Source organism: Lithobates pipiens, unplaced genomic scaffold (assembly GCF_037356315.1).
Source record: "Lithobates pipiens isolate NorthernLeopardFrog02 unplaced genomic scaffold, aLitPip1_a1.2 Scaffold_28, whole genome shotgun sequence".
NCBI lineage: Eukaryota > Metazoa > Chordata > Amphibia > Anura > Ranidae > Lithobates > Lithobates pipiens.
The window spans coordinates 222,550,836-222,564,541 of NW_027507789.1; the positions used below are offsets into that span (position 1 = coordinate 222,550,836).

A 13,706-nucleotide genomic window follows, 5' to 3' on the forward strand; every position below is an offset into this window, starting at 1 on the left:
CCCTACTCTTGCTACCTTCAGGCGATCCATGAAAACTCATCTCTTCAGGGAAGCCTATCACGTCTCAAACTAATCTCCTACCACTTCCATCAGCTCATTCCCGACAGTTATAACCTTTTGTACCACCTGCCCCCACCCTATTAAATTGTAAGCTCTTCTGAGCAGAGTCCTCTTAATCCGCTTGTATTTTATTGTATTGCAACTGTATTGTCTCCTTTTTATATTGTAAAGTGCTGCGTAAATTGTTGGCGCTATATAAATCCTGAATAATAATAATAATAACAGAGATGAATGGTTATCATTGGGAATCACGGGGTATGACTTGTAATGCGGCTCCAAAGTCACAGGAGAAGTCACACAAGTGTGAAAGGGGCCTTACCCGTGGTCCACTATCACAGCATGAGCTGATCTGTGCCACCTCCCTGTCTTCTGGGCTGTAGAGAAGGGTATTGGGGGCATCAGTAAAATTGCTGGGAGGGAGGGAGTAGGGGCTGTGTGTGTCTATGGATGCACACAGCACCGGCTGGGAGCTCACACACATGAGTGTCCCCTTAGCGGCCAGCTAGCTAAGGAGACTCCCATGACCAGGCAGGAAAAGCCAGCAGTTTGGGGACCGGCCACAGGAGAATAAAAACAGGCAATTTTATCAAAGAAAACCCATCATATAAAAATAAAATTAAAAGTAAATTTTATATCTTTAAACAATCACAATTTTTAATGACAACAACCAAATACAGAAAAGGTTCATTGAGATGTTTAGTGTACAAAATCACATAAATTCTGGTCATATCTCATCATTTCATAAATCCAAAAACCTTAGCCAGTCTGCATATATCTGATGCGGTGTAATGACCGCTCTTCCATCTAAATGGCTTCTGATGCTGTATTGTCTGCTCAGCAGGCTGCACTTGGAGGAGGGTGATGCAAAGGAAAGGAAGCACTTAAATAGAAGTTATCCTTCCAGTCTTCCAATATGGCCTCCCATTTTGGACGTGACTTTCACTTCTTAAAAAAAAATTCCATTCGCTAATAAAAATCTTCAAGGACTGTGACCTAGAGACGGCATTTCATGTGTCTACATATCCCCCAGAGCTAAAAGCAAGTTGAACGTTTCCAGCTGGCTTGTAAACAAAGAAAGAAGCGGAATAATTGAAAATGTGTATCATTTATGGCGTTTCATATCATTTATGGCGTTTCATATCATTTATGGCATTGCCAAATAAATCTGTACAGAGGTGGTGGTGGTGGGGTTACGCTTTAAAGTTGACGTTTCCCTTTAAACAATGAGGCAACAGAATCACGAAAGATGGTCGTCTTGCTGTTCCAGTTTCAGTTGTTCGATCCCATCACAGATGGTGGAGAGGTTTAAACATTGTCGGGATGGATTGGGGTCGATGGGAGAGGACGTGCGTGGTGGTGGCTCCCGGATTTCTAGAGAAATAAAACGGTCTGATTTCATATTTTTTTTTGGTGCAGATGCTGTAATCGCTCATTGTGAGCCATGAAGGTATCTTCCACTTTTCCCTCACCGGGGGAGGGGCTGCTATATACCGGCTGCAACCTGAAAGGCTAGCTTTTCGTAGCCTAAATATTGCCAATGATTCTGATGCTTTTCTGTCCAATTGATTTTTTTTTTTGTATCGAATTTCTAAAAAGTCCGCTATGCCACATGTGCGGGGCTATGGAAAGCATTCTGAAATTTACCAAACCTGTATAACTCTTTCCTTTTTTACCCTGACTGAATACATCGGAGGCAGTGTTAATTTAGTCAACTAAAATGACTAAAACATTTTAGGCGACTAAATGAATGCTATTTTAGTCAACTAAAATACAACTAAGATGAAAACAATTGAGATGACTAAAATACTACTAAGACTATAAGCCATTTTAGTCAAAAGACTAAAATGAGACTAAAACTTAAATGCCATTTTAGTCAAAAGACTAAAAACTAAAACTAAATCGCAATTACTAAAATGTACTGGAGATTTTAGTCGACTAAAACTAAAACATTTGCAAAAGACTAAAATGGGACTCAAACTAAAATGCCATTTTAGTCCTAAGACTAAAATTAACACTGATCGGATGACTGTTGTAAATGGAGCCAAAGCAGCCCATGGAGCTGCTATGGGGCCCTGGGGTAGGAAGGGGACCCCATTGGGGTGCCTGTTAAGAAAAACTAAACTGTGAAGTTTCCAGTATAGGAAGGTCAAAGTCAGAACTTAGGAATGGTCAAAGATCCCCTTTTGAAAAAAACATTTGTTTAGCTGTCCTAGCATGGCGATTTATTGCCCTCTGAACTCCTGCTCCAGACTGAAATGAACCATGTATATGCCTAATGCAGCAATCAATCCCAGAGTTTCTCCTCAGCTAAAACCTGATAGGACAGCTGAGGTTTGTAGGTAGGGTTGGCACTGGTCCGGGACTCACGCGGACAGTTCGGGTTTCGGAATCATGCGTCCGGGGTTTCAGACCACCTAAAAACCCGTACACACCGGACTATGGGTTCCCAGCTGGGTTGCTGGCTGCAGTTGTGTAAGCCTATAGTGTACACAACTACACACACAGACAGGAGAGGAGAGAGGGATCAATCTGCTCCTCTTCCTCCCGCTCCTACCCCTGTGTCTGCCCACACTCCGATTCCCTACGCTGTGCCTCAGAAAGAAGAAGAGAGAAGGCAGCCAGCGGACATCTTGTTACACCCACCGGAGTCTTGCATTTCACACTTATCGATAACAGTAAACTCAGCTTAAATGGTGAAATTCATTATTTTTAAATCCGTAAGACTGTTTTCATGTTGATTTTTTTGAAAGCAGCGATCTTCTGTCAGATTAGCAATCCTGTGAGATCAGCAGGTTTGCCGCTGCTTTTAAAAAATTCAACATCAAAACAGTCCGGTGGATTTTTATATCCTGTATTTCACTATACAAGCTGAGTATACTGGTAAAAATAAAAGTGTGAAATGCAAAACTCCGGTGGGTGTAACAAGATGTCTGCTTGCCGCCTTCTCACTGTATCCTTACTGTGGAGGAGTGCGGGGGGTGTAGCAAGATGGCTTCCGTTACACATTCTGACGGGGGTCGCCTAATCTGACCAAACACACTGGCCAAAGCTTATGTCCTCCCGAAATCTACGACATCACAGTGTCATAAAAACCATAACTATTCACCTTCAGCCATTGAGAGATCGGAGGCGTTCATCGAACCATCTTCACTTTGACTGCTGTTGGGCCACTCCAAGGCTGGCAGTTGCTCCGCCCCCTGCACTGCATACTGCGCATCGGAGCCATCGGTCAGAGCAGCTGAATCTCCTTTGCAAACAAAAAAAAAAGTGGGATGAAAAAGTCAGAACTGCAACTTTAAAAAAAATAAAAACATTTTTTTTTTTGTAATGCAAGCATCTGAATCTGATTTGGTACCAGACCCCTGTACAGCAGAGCTCAGACAAGGAGAGGGAGACGCAGCACGAGGAGCCAATCAGTTGTGCAGCAGTGCTCACAGCTCCTTGTGCTAATAAGGATCATTCTGATAGGTGGAGAGAGCAAAGTGACAGAAAGATGAACTATCAGTCTGCAGCTTCTCCTTATACTGTCCAGTCACAGGCTGGGGGGTGGAGGGGCGGCTGCCCTGGGCACTGCCTGTAGGTGTTACTTAACTGCAACAGAGAACAATCAGATGTCCTGTTCTGCCAGACATGGCTGCCCTGTCTGGCTGAGCTGTGTAAAATTTCTAAACTGGATGGACAGAAATACAAAAGCTTTGAGAGCTCCCTTGTATGAATTTTATTCTTTGTATTTAACTGTCGTCAGGAGTTGAGCTTTAACCCGCTTTACGACCGCCCACATAGACTGCGGCAGGAGCGGCCGCTCTGCGCCCGGATCAAGTAGCTAGTATGTCATCCGACACTTCTAGGTCTAGGGCGAACGCGCGCACAGCCGGCGACTCCCCCCCCCCCCGCTGTGCTTAGACACAGCGGAAACTGATCCGCGGGTGCCGTGGACTCGATATCACTAGGCAGAGAGCCAGAACGGCGATCCACCCATGTAAACAAGGCAGATCGCCTCTTTGTCAGTAGGGAAGGCATGGATCCCGACATGTGCAGTTCGAATTTAACAAATTGTTCAGAATATTCGTAAATTCAAAAATTCTAAATTTCGGAAACTTGGAATTTTGATAATCCAAAAATAAGAACAAAATTTAGAAAATTCGAAAAGCCGAAAATCTGAAATAATAACTATTAAATTATCGGTAATGGAATTCCCTTTCAAATTTGTCTGTTAGAGAACGTAACGAATACGAATTTATCCGACGTTACAAATTATCCAAAGTAACGAATGCCGCATCTAAACAAATGGAACATAACAAATTAATAATAATGGATAATAATTTGGGAAATAGACGTATGAGTGCTGCCAGCATTGCTGCAGAGGTTGTAGGGGTGGGGGGTCAGCCTGTCAGTGCTCAGACCATACGCCGCACACTGCATCAAATTGGTCCGCATGGCTGTCATCCCAGAAGGAAGCCTCTTCTAAAGATGAAGCACAAGAAAGACAACAAACAGTTTGCTGAAGACAAGCAGACTAAGGACATGGATTACTGGAACCATGTCCTGTGGTCTGATGAGACCAAGATAAGCGTATTTGGTGTCAGATGGTGACAGGCGTGTGTGGGGGCAACCAGGTGAGGAGGACAAAGGCAAGTTTGTCTTGTCTACAGTCAGGCATGGTGGTGGGAGTGTCATGGTCTGGGGCTGCATGAGTGCTGCCGGCACTGGGGGGCTACAGATCATTGAGGGGACCATGAATGCCAACATGTACTGTGACATACTGAAGCAGAGCATGATCCCCTCCCTTCAGAGACTGGACCGCAGGGCAGTATTCCAACATGATAACCACCCCAAACACACCTCCAACACCACCACTGCCTTGCTAAAGAAGCCGAGGGTAAAGGTGATGGACTGGCCAAGCATGTCTCCAGACCTAAACCCTATTGAGCATCTGTGGGGCCTCCTCAAACGGAAGGTGGAGGAGGGGAAGGTCTCCAACATCCACCAGCTCTGTGATGTCATCATGGAGGAGGGGAAGAGGACTCCAGTGGCAACCTGTGAAGCTTTTGTGACCTCCATGCCTATATATATATATATATATATATATATATATATATATATATATATATATTGTGGCAACACGCAGGTAAAATCACCTGGTTGTATCCAGGATGGGAAATATGTGTGCCCTAGATTCAGGCTTTATGCAGACTTGTACAATTAGAGGGGAAGAGTTAATGAGCCCAGCTGAAGTAGGTGGGCTCATTAAGACCTCTACAAAAAACCCCAGCATGCTTAGGGAGATGCTCCATCCTGGAACCAGTTTAGTGTTGTATAGACTGGGGAGTGTGACACCTGTTCTGTGCGGTGAGTTAACGCCTGTGTGGCAAACCTCTACAACAGAGACAGGGACTGGTGCTGCACAAGGCTGCACTCAGTTGTTAGATAGGGAATCTAAGTGTGTAATTAGAGGTCAAGCTGACCAGGATTTATTTTCATGTTTTATTTTTGTTTGGCTGTTATATGTTTCACTGCATGTAGCATAAATAAACCGCATCTTTTGTTTTTTTGCACCTACAACGCTGTCTGCTGTGCATGATTTTGTGTTGTGAACCCATCCAGGGGGTCACACACACCCACTGCCGAGCTAACCCCTCACAGTATATATATATATATATATATATATATATATATATATATCTTTGCCTTATCCTGTTCAGCTATGGTGAAACAACCCAAGAATTAAAGAGTAACTCAAAAATAGCAAATAAAGCAAATTATATATATATATATAGATAGATAGATAATTAGCTTTATTTGCTATTTTTGAGTTACTCTTTAATTGTTGGGTTGTTTCACCATAGCTGAACAGGATAATGCAACCTCCATAGTCTATAAACTGCTTATTGGTATGGAGGTTTGGTAAAGCCAGGGGTCAGGTGTTTCTCAGGGCAGAAAATTACCCCAGAAGACACTACCCTGTTACAGACTCTTGAAGTGCTTACTGCACCTTATAGAAAATGTTCTCTCTTGATGTACAACCCATAGGAGAACTCTGAAAAAGGCTAAGGGCTGTGTCTATGGAGACATTTTATGGGCTGTTCTAGCCTGCCGCAGACCGACCAGTAAGCATACCTGGGGCATTCCTCTCAGGAAACAATAGATGGTTCAAGAGCCTGTGCTCACAGGCTCAACAATACAGCAAAAGTAACGAAACACAAAGAGCAACTTTAATGCCCCATCTGGGCACTTGCTTGTTTCTGCTGATACAGCAACGTTTTTACCTGTTATGTAGCCAGGATCCTGGATGTCTCCACCGTTCACCAAGTTATCGCCTATTGTAAAATTTTGACTGTTTTGAATATAAAAGGTGTAATTCTTAATCACAGGAGGAGTGATGTGGGTATCTGTAATTAAAAAAAAATGTAAACAATTATTATTATTACTATTATTAACACAGTTGCCAGCAAATTGGATCGACTTTCCCAATACAGAATGCAGGACTACTGAAGGTTACTGGCTTGCGATTATTATGGTGTTGGATAGAAGGGTGTCGGAGAACACTTCAATTCAATTCTTGTTTCATGACCCCACAGGAAGTGAAGGAGCAATCTCCCTAACAGGGACATCGACAGTAATGAGATCTGACAGAGGGTCCTAAGCCTTCTTCTCTGCTCTACCCAGAACAAAAAGAGGAAAAACTTTGGCTGGAGTTAGGAAGTAATTAGTGAAGCAGATATTAGAAGCTGGTTGGAAACACACAGGGACAGATTACCTTTATGAGAATAAAGATATATATAAAAGCTGCTGGGAATATTCCTCAATCAGTAGGTTCAGATCAGCTCATCCTGCCCGCATTCAGGAATGCCGGCCCATAACCCCAATTCCAATACTAAACTAAGGCCACCAAGGCGATGGTCAACGATGGTTATCTCAGGGGCTGAGTGTGGTTATAAATGCTATATTGTTGTTGAGCCTCAAAAATATATAAAATGGCTTGGGATTTCTAGTGTCCCAACAGCTGACGGTCTGATGGAAAAAAATAAATTGGATGGTGGGACAATTCAACCTATTTAGGGACCAGCGATGTCACTTGTTGAATCTTAGGAACTGTGACCTTGAGTGAGGTCCAGATGATAAGGGAGGTGTTCTTGATGACAATAATTGTTTTGGGAGATGGAAATGTGGATGTTTAGCTATATATTTACTATTTTTTTAGATTTTTGAGGATCAATAAAGATATTAGTTCTCATAACGGCACTCAGCCCTGGGATAACCACGTCTAAGGTCTTCACTTTGGCGGCATTAGTTAAGAACAGATCACCACTATGGTGGCTGCACATGTATCAATATGGTCATTTGGGCAAGCAAGATAAAGGGTTTTGGCTTGGTCTAGACCAGGGTTTCTAAACCAGGTTTCCATGGAAGTATGAGGTTCCTCCAGAGGTTTCTAGGGGTTCCATGGAAGTCTGAGGTTCCTCCAGAGGTTTCTAGGGGTTCCATGGAAGTCTGAGTTTCCTCTGGAGGTTTCTAGGGGTTCCATGGAAGTCTGAGGTTCCTCCAGAGGTTTCTAGGGGTTCCATGGAAGTCTGAGGTTCCTCCAGAGGTTTCTAGGGGTTCCATGGAAGTCTGAGGTTCCTCCAGAGGTTTCTAGGGGTTCCATGGAAGTCTGAGGTTCCTCCAGAGGTTTCTAGGGGTTCCATGGAAGTCTGAGTTTCCTCCAGAGGTTTCTAGGGGTTCCATGGAAGTCTGAGGTTCCTCCAGAGGTTTCTAGGGGTTCCATGGAAGTCTGAGGTTCCTCCAGAGGTTTCTAGGGGTTCCATGGAAGTCTGAGGTTCCTCAAGAGGTTTCTAGGGGTTCCATGGAAGTCTGTGGTTCCTCCAGAGGTTTCTAGGGGTTCCATGGAAGTCTAAGCTTCCTCCAGAGGTTTCTAGGGGTTCCATGGAAGTCTGAGCTTCCTCCAGAGGTTTCTAGGGGTTCCATGGAAGTCTGAGGTTCCTCCAGAGGTTTCTAGGGGTTCCATGGAAGTCTGGGGTTCCTCCAGAGGTTTCTAGGGGTTCCATGGAAGTCTGAGGTTCCTCCAGAGGTTTCTAGGGGTTCCATGGAAGTCTGAGGTTCCTTCAGAGGTTTCTAGGGGTTCCATGGAAGTCTGAGGTTCCTCCAGAGGTTTCTAGGGGTTCCATGGAAGTCTGAGGTTCCTCCAGAGGTTTCTAGGGGTTCCATTGAAGTCTGAGGTTCCTCCAGAGGTTTCTAGGGGTTCCTTGAGCAATGAGCAATTTCTGCAGCTCAGATAGGGCCCACTGACACCATTGATCCTTTTAGCTATCTGTAAGGGGCTAATTCTTCCCAATGGCCACAAGTGTAAGGAGCATTATTCTCAAAGACCATCACACTAATGTATTATGAGTTGTAGATATATACGTAGGAATTATTAGCAGGGGTTCCCTGAGACCTGGAAAGTTATTTTCAAGGGTTCCTGTGTGTTGAAAAGGTTGAGAAAGTCTACTAGACCAAGCTTGGTTTAGACAAAGGTTGTTGGCTTGGTAAGACCATTGAGACGAAAGAAGAAGCTGAGTGGTGAGACCATCAAGTATCCACACACTAATAAAAATTCAGCTTTGGATGGTTGTAGAATTAAAAAATGTCTACCTAAAGGATCAGTCCATCCAAAGCCAGTATTTCAGTGTTTGATGGACGCTGAAGAGCGTTCTGACATTATCTTCTATGTCTCTGCCAAATTGAGGGGCTTCCATCAATGCTTTTGGTTTATCGCTTTTTTTTTTATTATGGAGACTGTAACGTAGGACACACAAAGGGTGGTGGGGGGAAGGGACACACCAAATGCCACCAATGGACAGGAACAGAGTTGGGATTTACTGTAGGTCAGATCTTGTTGTTGGAGTACCCATGACATATAAAAAGAGCTGACTCAGCCCATCTGGCTCCATAGAACTAAAATCCCTTTTGAGTGGACAGGCCCTTTAAAGGAAAAGCTTTTTTGGCCCTACTTCTCCTGTGGATCAAAGGAGTTCACTTCATTCTGCACTCCTGTGATCCATAATCAGCCAACAGAGGGCTAAAGTCAGTTGTTGGCTGACATCACTGAGCCAATCCTCATGCTGGAGAGATCCCGACTGTAATGTCGGGACCCACTGAGATGCCTGACTGGCAGCCGGCTCAGGCTCTCAGCAAGCACAAACTAAGCCACATAAGGAACTCACAGCTCTGTACGGTGCTCCAGCCATTCGGAACTTGGGTAGGATATTGACCTCCCACGTATGTATGATCCAGTGAGGAAACTCCTATCAGTGCTGAAAGACATGAACATTTTTAATGATGAGATAAATCTTTTAGCAGTAATAAGAATTGCTTTACATTTTTTAACTAAAATTAAACAAAATGTAATTTAGAACAGGGATAAGCATATCTGCCTGGGCTAAATTTCCCCAAGGTTCAGTGAAACCCAGCAGCAAATCCTATTGAAGTCTATAGGAGATGATATCTATTATTGGGCTCTGGCTATTATTATGGCTAAAAGGCAAGCTACGGGTGCAGTCTGCTTTCTCCACTGCAGGTGGCGCTCAACCACAGTGGCATTTCTGAAGGAGAGGAAGCCAGGAGAACAATGGCTCCTCTATGGTTTCCTGGGTCACTGGGGAAGCTATCTGGTTTGATGCTATCGCCCTCATGTGACTGTAGGGGCCATCTTGGATCAGGCAGAGTCTATTTAAGACACTGGCTGGCGGGCGTGGCACGCACTACGCATATACGTAGTATAGGGACAGGTTAGGGACAGTGACTAGCGGTAGGGAAAGGTTCCAGATGAGTAGGGAAAGTGATAGGAACACTGGATCCTTCCTGGAATCTTCCCATTTGGGCACGGACCTGCCAGGTCACATTCCACCCCTCAAGGCAGATGTTGTCATCAGCACATCTGAGACCTGCTCTGCTATACATTGCGGTGGCATTTTGTGAGTGTTCCGGGTCGGGGGGCCTTCCCACTGGGCTGTTTGTGAAGTTTGAACCTTAACCCCTTCACGCCAACGTAACTGATATATGTAGCCTTCTGCTTCTAGTGGTTGTACCGGGATGATATGTCAGCTGCAGGCTTCACCCCGGTACCGTTTTTTAGAGCAGATGGTCGGCTTTCTTGTAATAACAACCAACGCGTCTAATAAGCCACTTGGCTGTTATTACAAGCAGCAGAAGAGGAAGCCCCTCCCCCATTCCTGCCACCTTCCGTGGCTCGCCCAGGCTCTCCCGACCAGCCGGGCACATCCACTGGCCGGAGACCCCAAAAAAAAACCAGGAATCGGCTTTGATCGGGTCTCAGATCTAGTCACCTGAAAGCGATGTATGACATCACTTCTGGTTTACTTGAGTCTTAAAGGCTCCAGATTTGAAAAAAAAAACATCAGTATTCAAAACAGAAAAACTTGGAGTTTTGAATGATTTTAAGTGCAAAGGAGGGATTTGGGATCTTATAAACCCCAGATCTCTCAAAAAAAAATAAAAAATACCTGACATGTGACTATTGCTTATTATATTAAAAGTGTAATAAAAGCAATAAAAGTAATACTTTTCTTTAAGGGGACAGTGTAAAATAAATAAATAAAATAAATAAGAAATGAAAAAATAAATAAAAAAAAATTAAAGCACCCCATCCCTCTGTGCTCGCACGCATACATAAGTCACACCTGGAAATGTAAACAGGGTTCAAACCAAACGTGAGGTATTGCTGCAATTGTTAGAGTGAGAGCAATAATTCTAGTGCTAGTCCTCCTCTGTCACTCAAAACTAGTAACTGTTAAAATTTTAAAGCATCACCTATTGAGATTTTTAAGTACCACAGCTTGTCGCCATTCCACGATCGCGTGCAATTTTAAAGCGTGATATTTTAGGTATCTATTTACTCGGTGAAAAATCATCTTTCACATTATACAAAAAAAAATTAAAATTGAAATAGCAAGGCTAGGCCCAAATTTACTAGCAACAAAGAGCACAGGCTGGAATTTTACGACAAGAATTAAGGTACTGCAGGATATACAGCAGTGTGATATTGTTCAGTAGCAGAACAGTATCAACTAGGGATGATAGGCCTAACTGGTGTATGCCTTACTTTTATTTTATATATGAGTATAGGAGGAGGTGCGGTGAATGGGAGTGATATAAAGTGAGGTGGTTGGGGTGTACACTCTTCTTCCACTTACTGTGAAGAGGAGGCAACTCCAAGAACAGATGTTCAATAAGAAGTGAATGCTGCGCTTTGAGCACCCCAATCTTAAAAAAAGACCCTATCACCATGTAATAAAAATCAAGACGCACCCTAAATATGTATATTTAAATGTCATATTTGTTGCAAATAATTGTATCTAATCTTTTAAAAAATTGTCCCGTGTGTGTGGAGTGTAACATGACCAGACCAACCGCCACCCCCCACCCCCAGCCCTGAACTGTCACCAAGTGCAGGTCCTTCTGTAGTCCTCACCAGTGTCACTGTTACATTGTGTGCCATTACAGAGTTGATTGTTCGGGTTTTCAGTCTCTGTCTGATTTGGAGAAGTTGTATCATCAGTATGATTATTGTCTGAAGGGATCGTGCTTCTTCCCAGCTCTTCACATTCTGCAGATACAAAATTGAAACGTCAACCAGGTGTAACAGAAGAGTCACAATGTAATACAATTCTCTGAACCCTGGAGGACTCTGCGAGCCAGGCCTTCTTGTCCAACATCAGTGCCTGAATGGTCAAACATCCCTATAGACGCCCTCCTAAACCTTGTTGACGACCTTCCCAGAAGAGTTGAAGCTGTCATAGCTGCAAAGGGCGGAGCCAACTCAATATTGAACCCTACGGACTAAGACTGGGATGCCCTTAAAGTTCATGTGTGTGTAAAGGCAGGCGTCCCAATACTTTTGGCCAGTATAGTGTAGATAGTGGCCAGTAGTTTGTTGTGGCTGTCCCTGCTCTCGATGGGCAAAACCCTGCTGCCACTGGCCAATTTTTATGGAGCTCTCATCAAGAATTAAGAGACTGGAGAAGACACAGCCATGTAAAGATGGCCAGCAGCAGGACATTTTTACACAGCAAGGATAGGACCAAATTTACTAGCAACAAAGAGCCCAGGCTGGAATTATACGACAAGCATTAAGGTACTGCAGGGGATAAAGCGTTTTCCTATTCTATACAGCAGTGTGATATTGTTCAGTAGCAGAACAGTTTCAATTAGGGATGATAGGCCTAACCGGTGTGTGCCTTACTTTTATTTTATATATGAGTATAGGAGGAGGTGGGGTGAATGGGAGTGATATAAAGTGAGGTGGTTGGGGTGTACACTCTTCTTCCACTTACTGTGAAGAGGAGGCAACTCCAAGAACAGATGTTCAATAAGAAGTAAATGCTGCGCTTTAAGCACCCCAATCTTAAAAAAGGCCATATCACCATAAAATAATAAAAATCAAGAAGCACCCTAAATATGTAATATGTATATTTAAATATTATATTTTTGCAAAAAAATTGTATCTAATTTTTTTGAAAAATTGTCCCGTGTGTGGAGTGTAACATGACCAGACCAACCGCCACCCCCCACCCCCAGCCCTGAACTGTCACCAAGTGCAGGTCCTTCTGTAGTCCTCACCAGTGTCATTGTTACATTGTGTGCCATTACAGAGTTGATTGTTCGGGTTTTCAGTCTCTGTCTGATTTGGAGAAGTTGTATCATCAGTATGATTATTGTCTGAAGGGATCGTGCTTCTTCCCAGCTCTTCACATTCTGCAGATACAAAATTGAAACTTCAACCAGGTGTAACAGAATAGTCACAATGTAATACAATTCTCTGAACCCTGGAGGACTCTGCTCCTTCCTCTATAACTCTCCTCTCCTGAAATACTCTGCACTGCTGGAGGACTCTGCTCCTTCCTCTATAACTCTCCTCTCCTGAAATACTCTGCTCTGCTGGAGGACTCTGCTCCTTCCTCTATAACTCTCCTCTCCTGAAATACTCTGCTCTGCTGGAGGACTCTTTTCCTTCATCTATAACTCTCCTCTCCTGAAATACTCTGCACTGCTGGCGGACTCTGCTCCTTCCTCTATAACTCTCCTCTCCTGAAATACTCTGCACTGCTGGCGGACTCTGCTCCTTCCTGTATAACTCTCCTCTCCTGAAATACTCTGCACTGCTGGCGGACTCTGCTCCTTCCTCTATAACTCTCCTCTCCTGAAATACTCTGCTCTGCTGAAGGACTCTGCTCCTTCCTCTATAACCCTCCTCTCCTGAAATACTCTGCACTGCTGGAGGACTCTGCTCCTTCCTCTATAACTCTCATCTCCTGAAATACTCTGCACTGCTGGCGGACTCTGCCCCTTCCTCTATAACTCTCCTCTCCTGAAATACTCTGCTCTTCTGGAGGACTCTTCTCTGTATACTCTCTCTCAGTCAGTGTCTTACCTTCATCCCTCTCTTTACATCTTGTATGGTTCTGACTTTTCAGAGACCAGAGTTTCTCCTCGCTGTGGGTGAGGAGGTCCATGTTCTTCAATCTGTACAGGTCAGGATTGACGTCCTTCCTGGTCTTCTCCAGCCTTTTAGCGATGTCCTTGGCTCCCATTGGCCTGTTTTCCTCCAGAAGTGTACAGATCGCTCTCTCTGCCATACAAAGACACAT

The 13,706-nt window shown here is 44.0% G+C and overlaps 1 protein-coding gene across 2 annotated transcripts in view; it reads right to left on the reverse strand.

Moving 5' to 3' along the window:
* Window positions 1–687: 687 nt before the first annotated feature.
* The window catches only part of ZBP1 (Z-DNA binding protein 1), a 29,365-nt gene continuing 16,346 nt past the window's right edge, over window positions 688–13,706 (reverse strand). The window contains exons 5-11 of one of the 2 annotated variants that reach the window (XM_077460581.1): window positions 13,490–13,687; window positions 12,679–12,813; window positions 11,531–11,665; window positions 9,264–9,353; window positions 6,327–6,449; window positions 3,167–3,307; window positions 688–1,431 (exon numbers count right to left, since the gene is read on the reverse strand). In XM_077460581.1, coding sequence (XP_077316707.1) covers window positions 1,298–1,431; window positions 3,167–3,307; window positions 6,327–6,449; window positions 9,264–9,353; window positions 11,531–11,665; window positions 12,679–12,813; window positions 13,490–13,687 — 956 coding nt within the window. In that variant the 3' untranslated portion in view covers window positions 688–1,297. The remainder of the gene's footprint in view (window positions 1,432–3,166; window positions 3,308–6,326; window positions 6,450–9,263; window positions 9,354–11,530; window positions 11,666–12,678; window positions 12,814–13,489; window positions 13,688–13,706) is intronic. The other variant, XM_077460582.1, reaches the window with a different exon arrangement.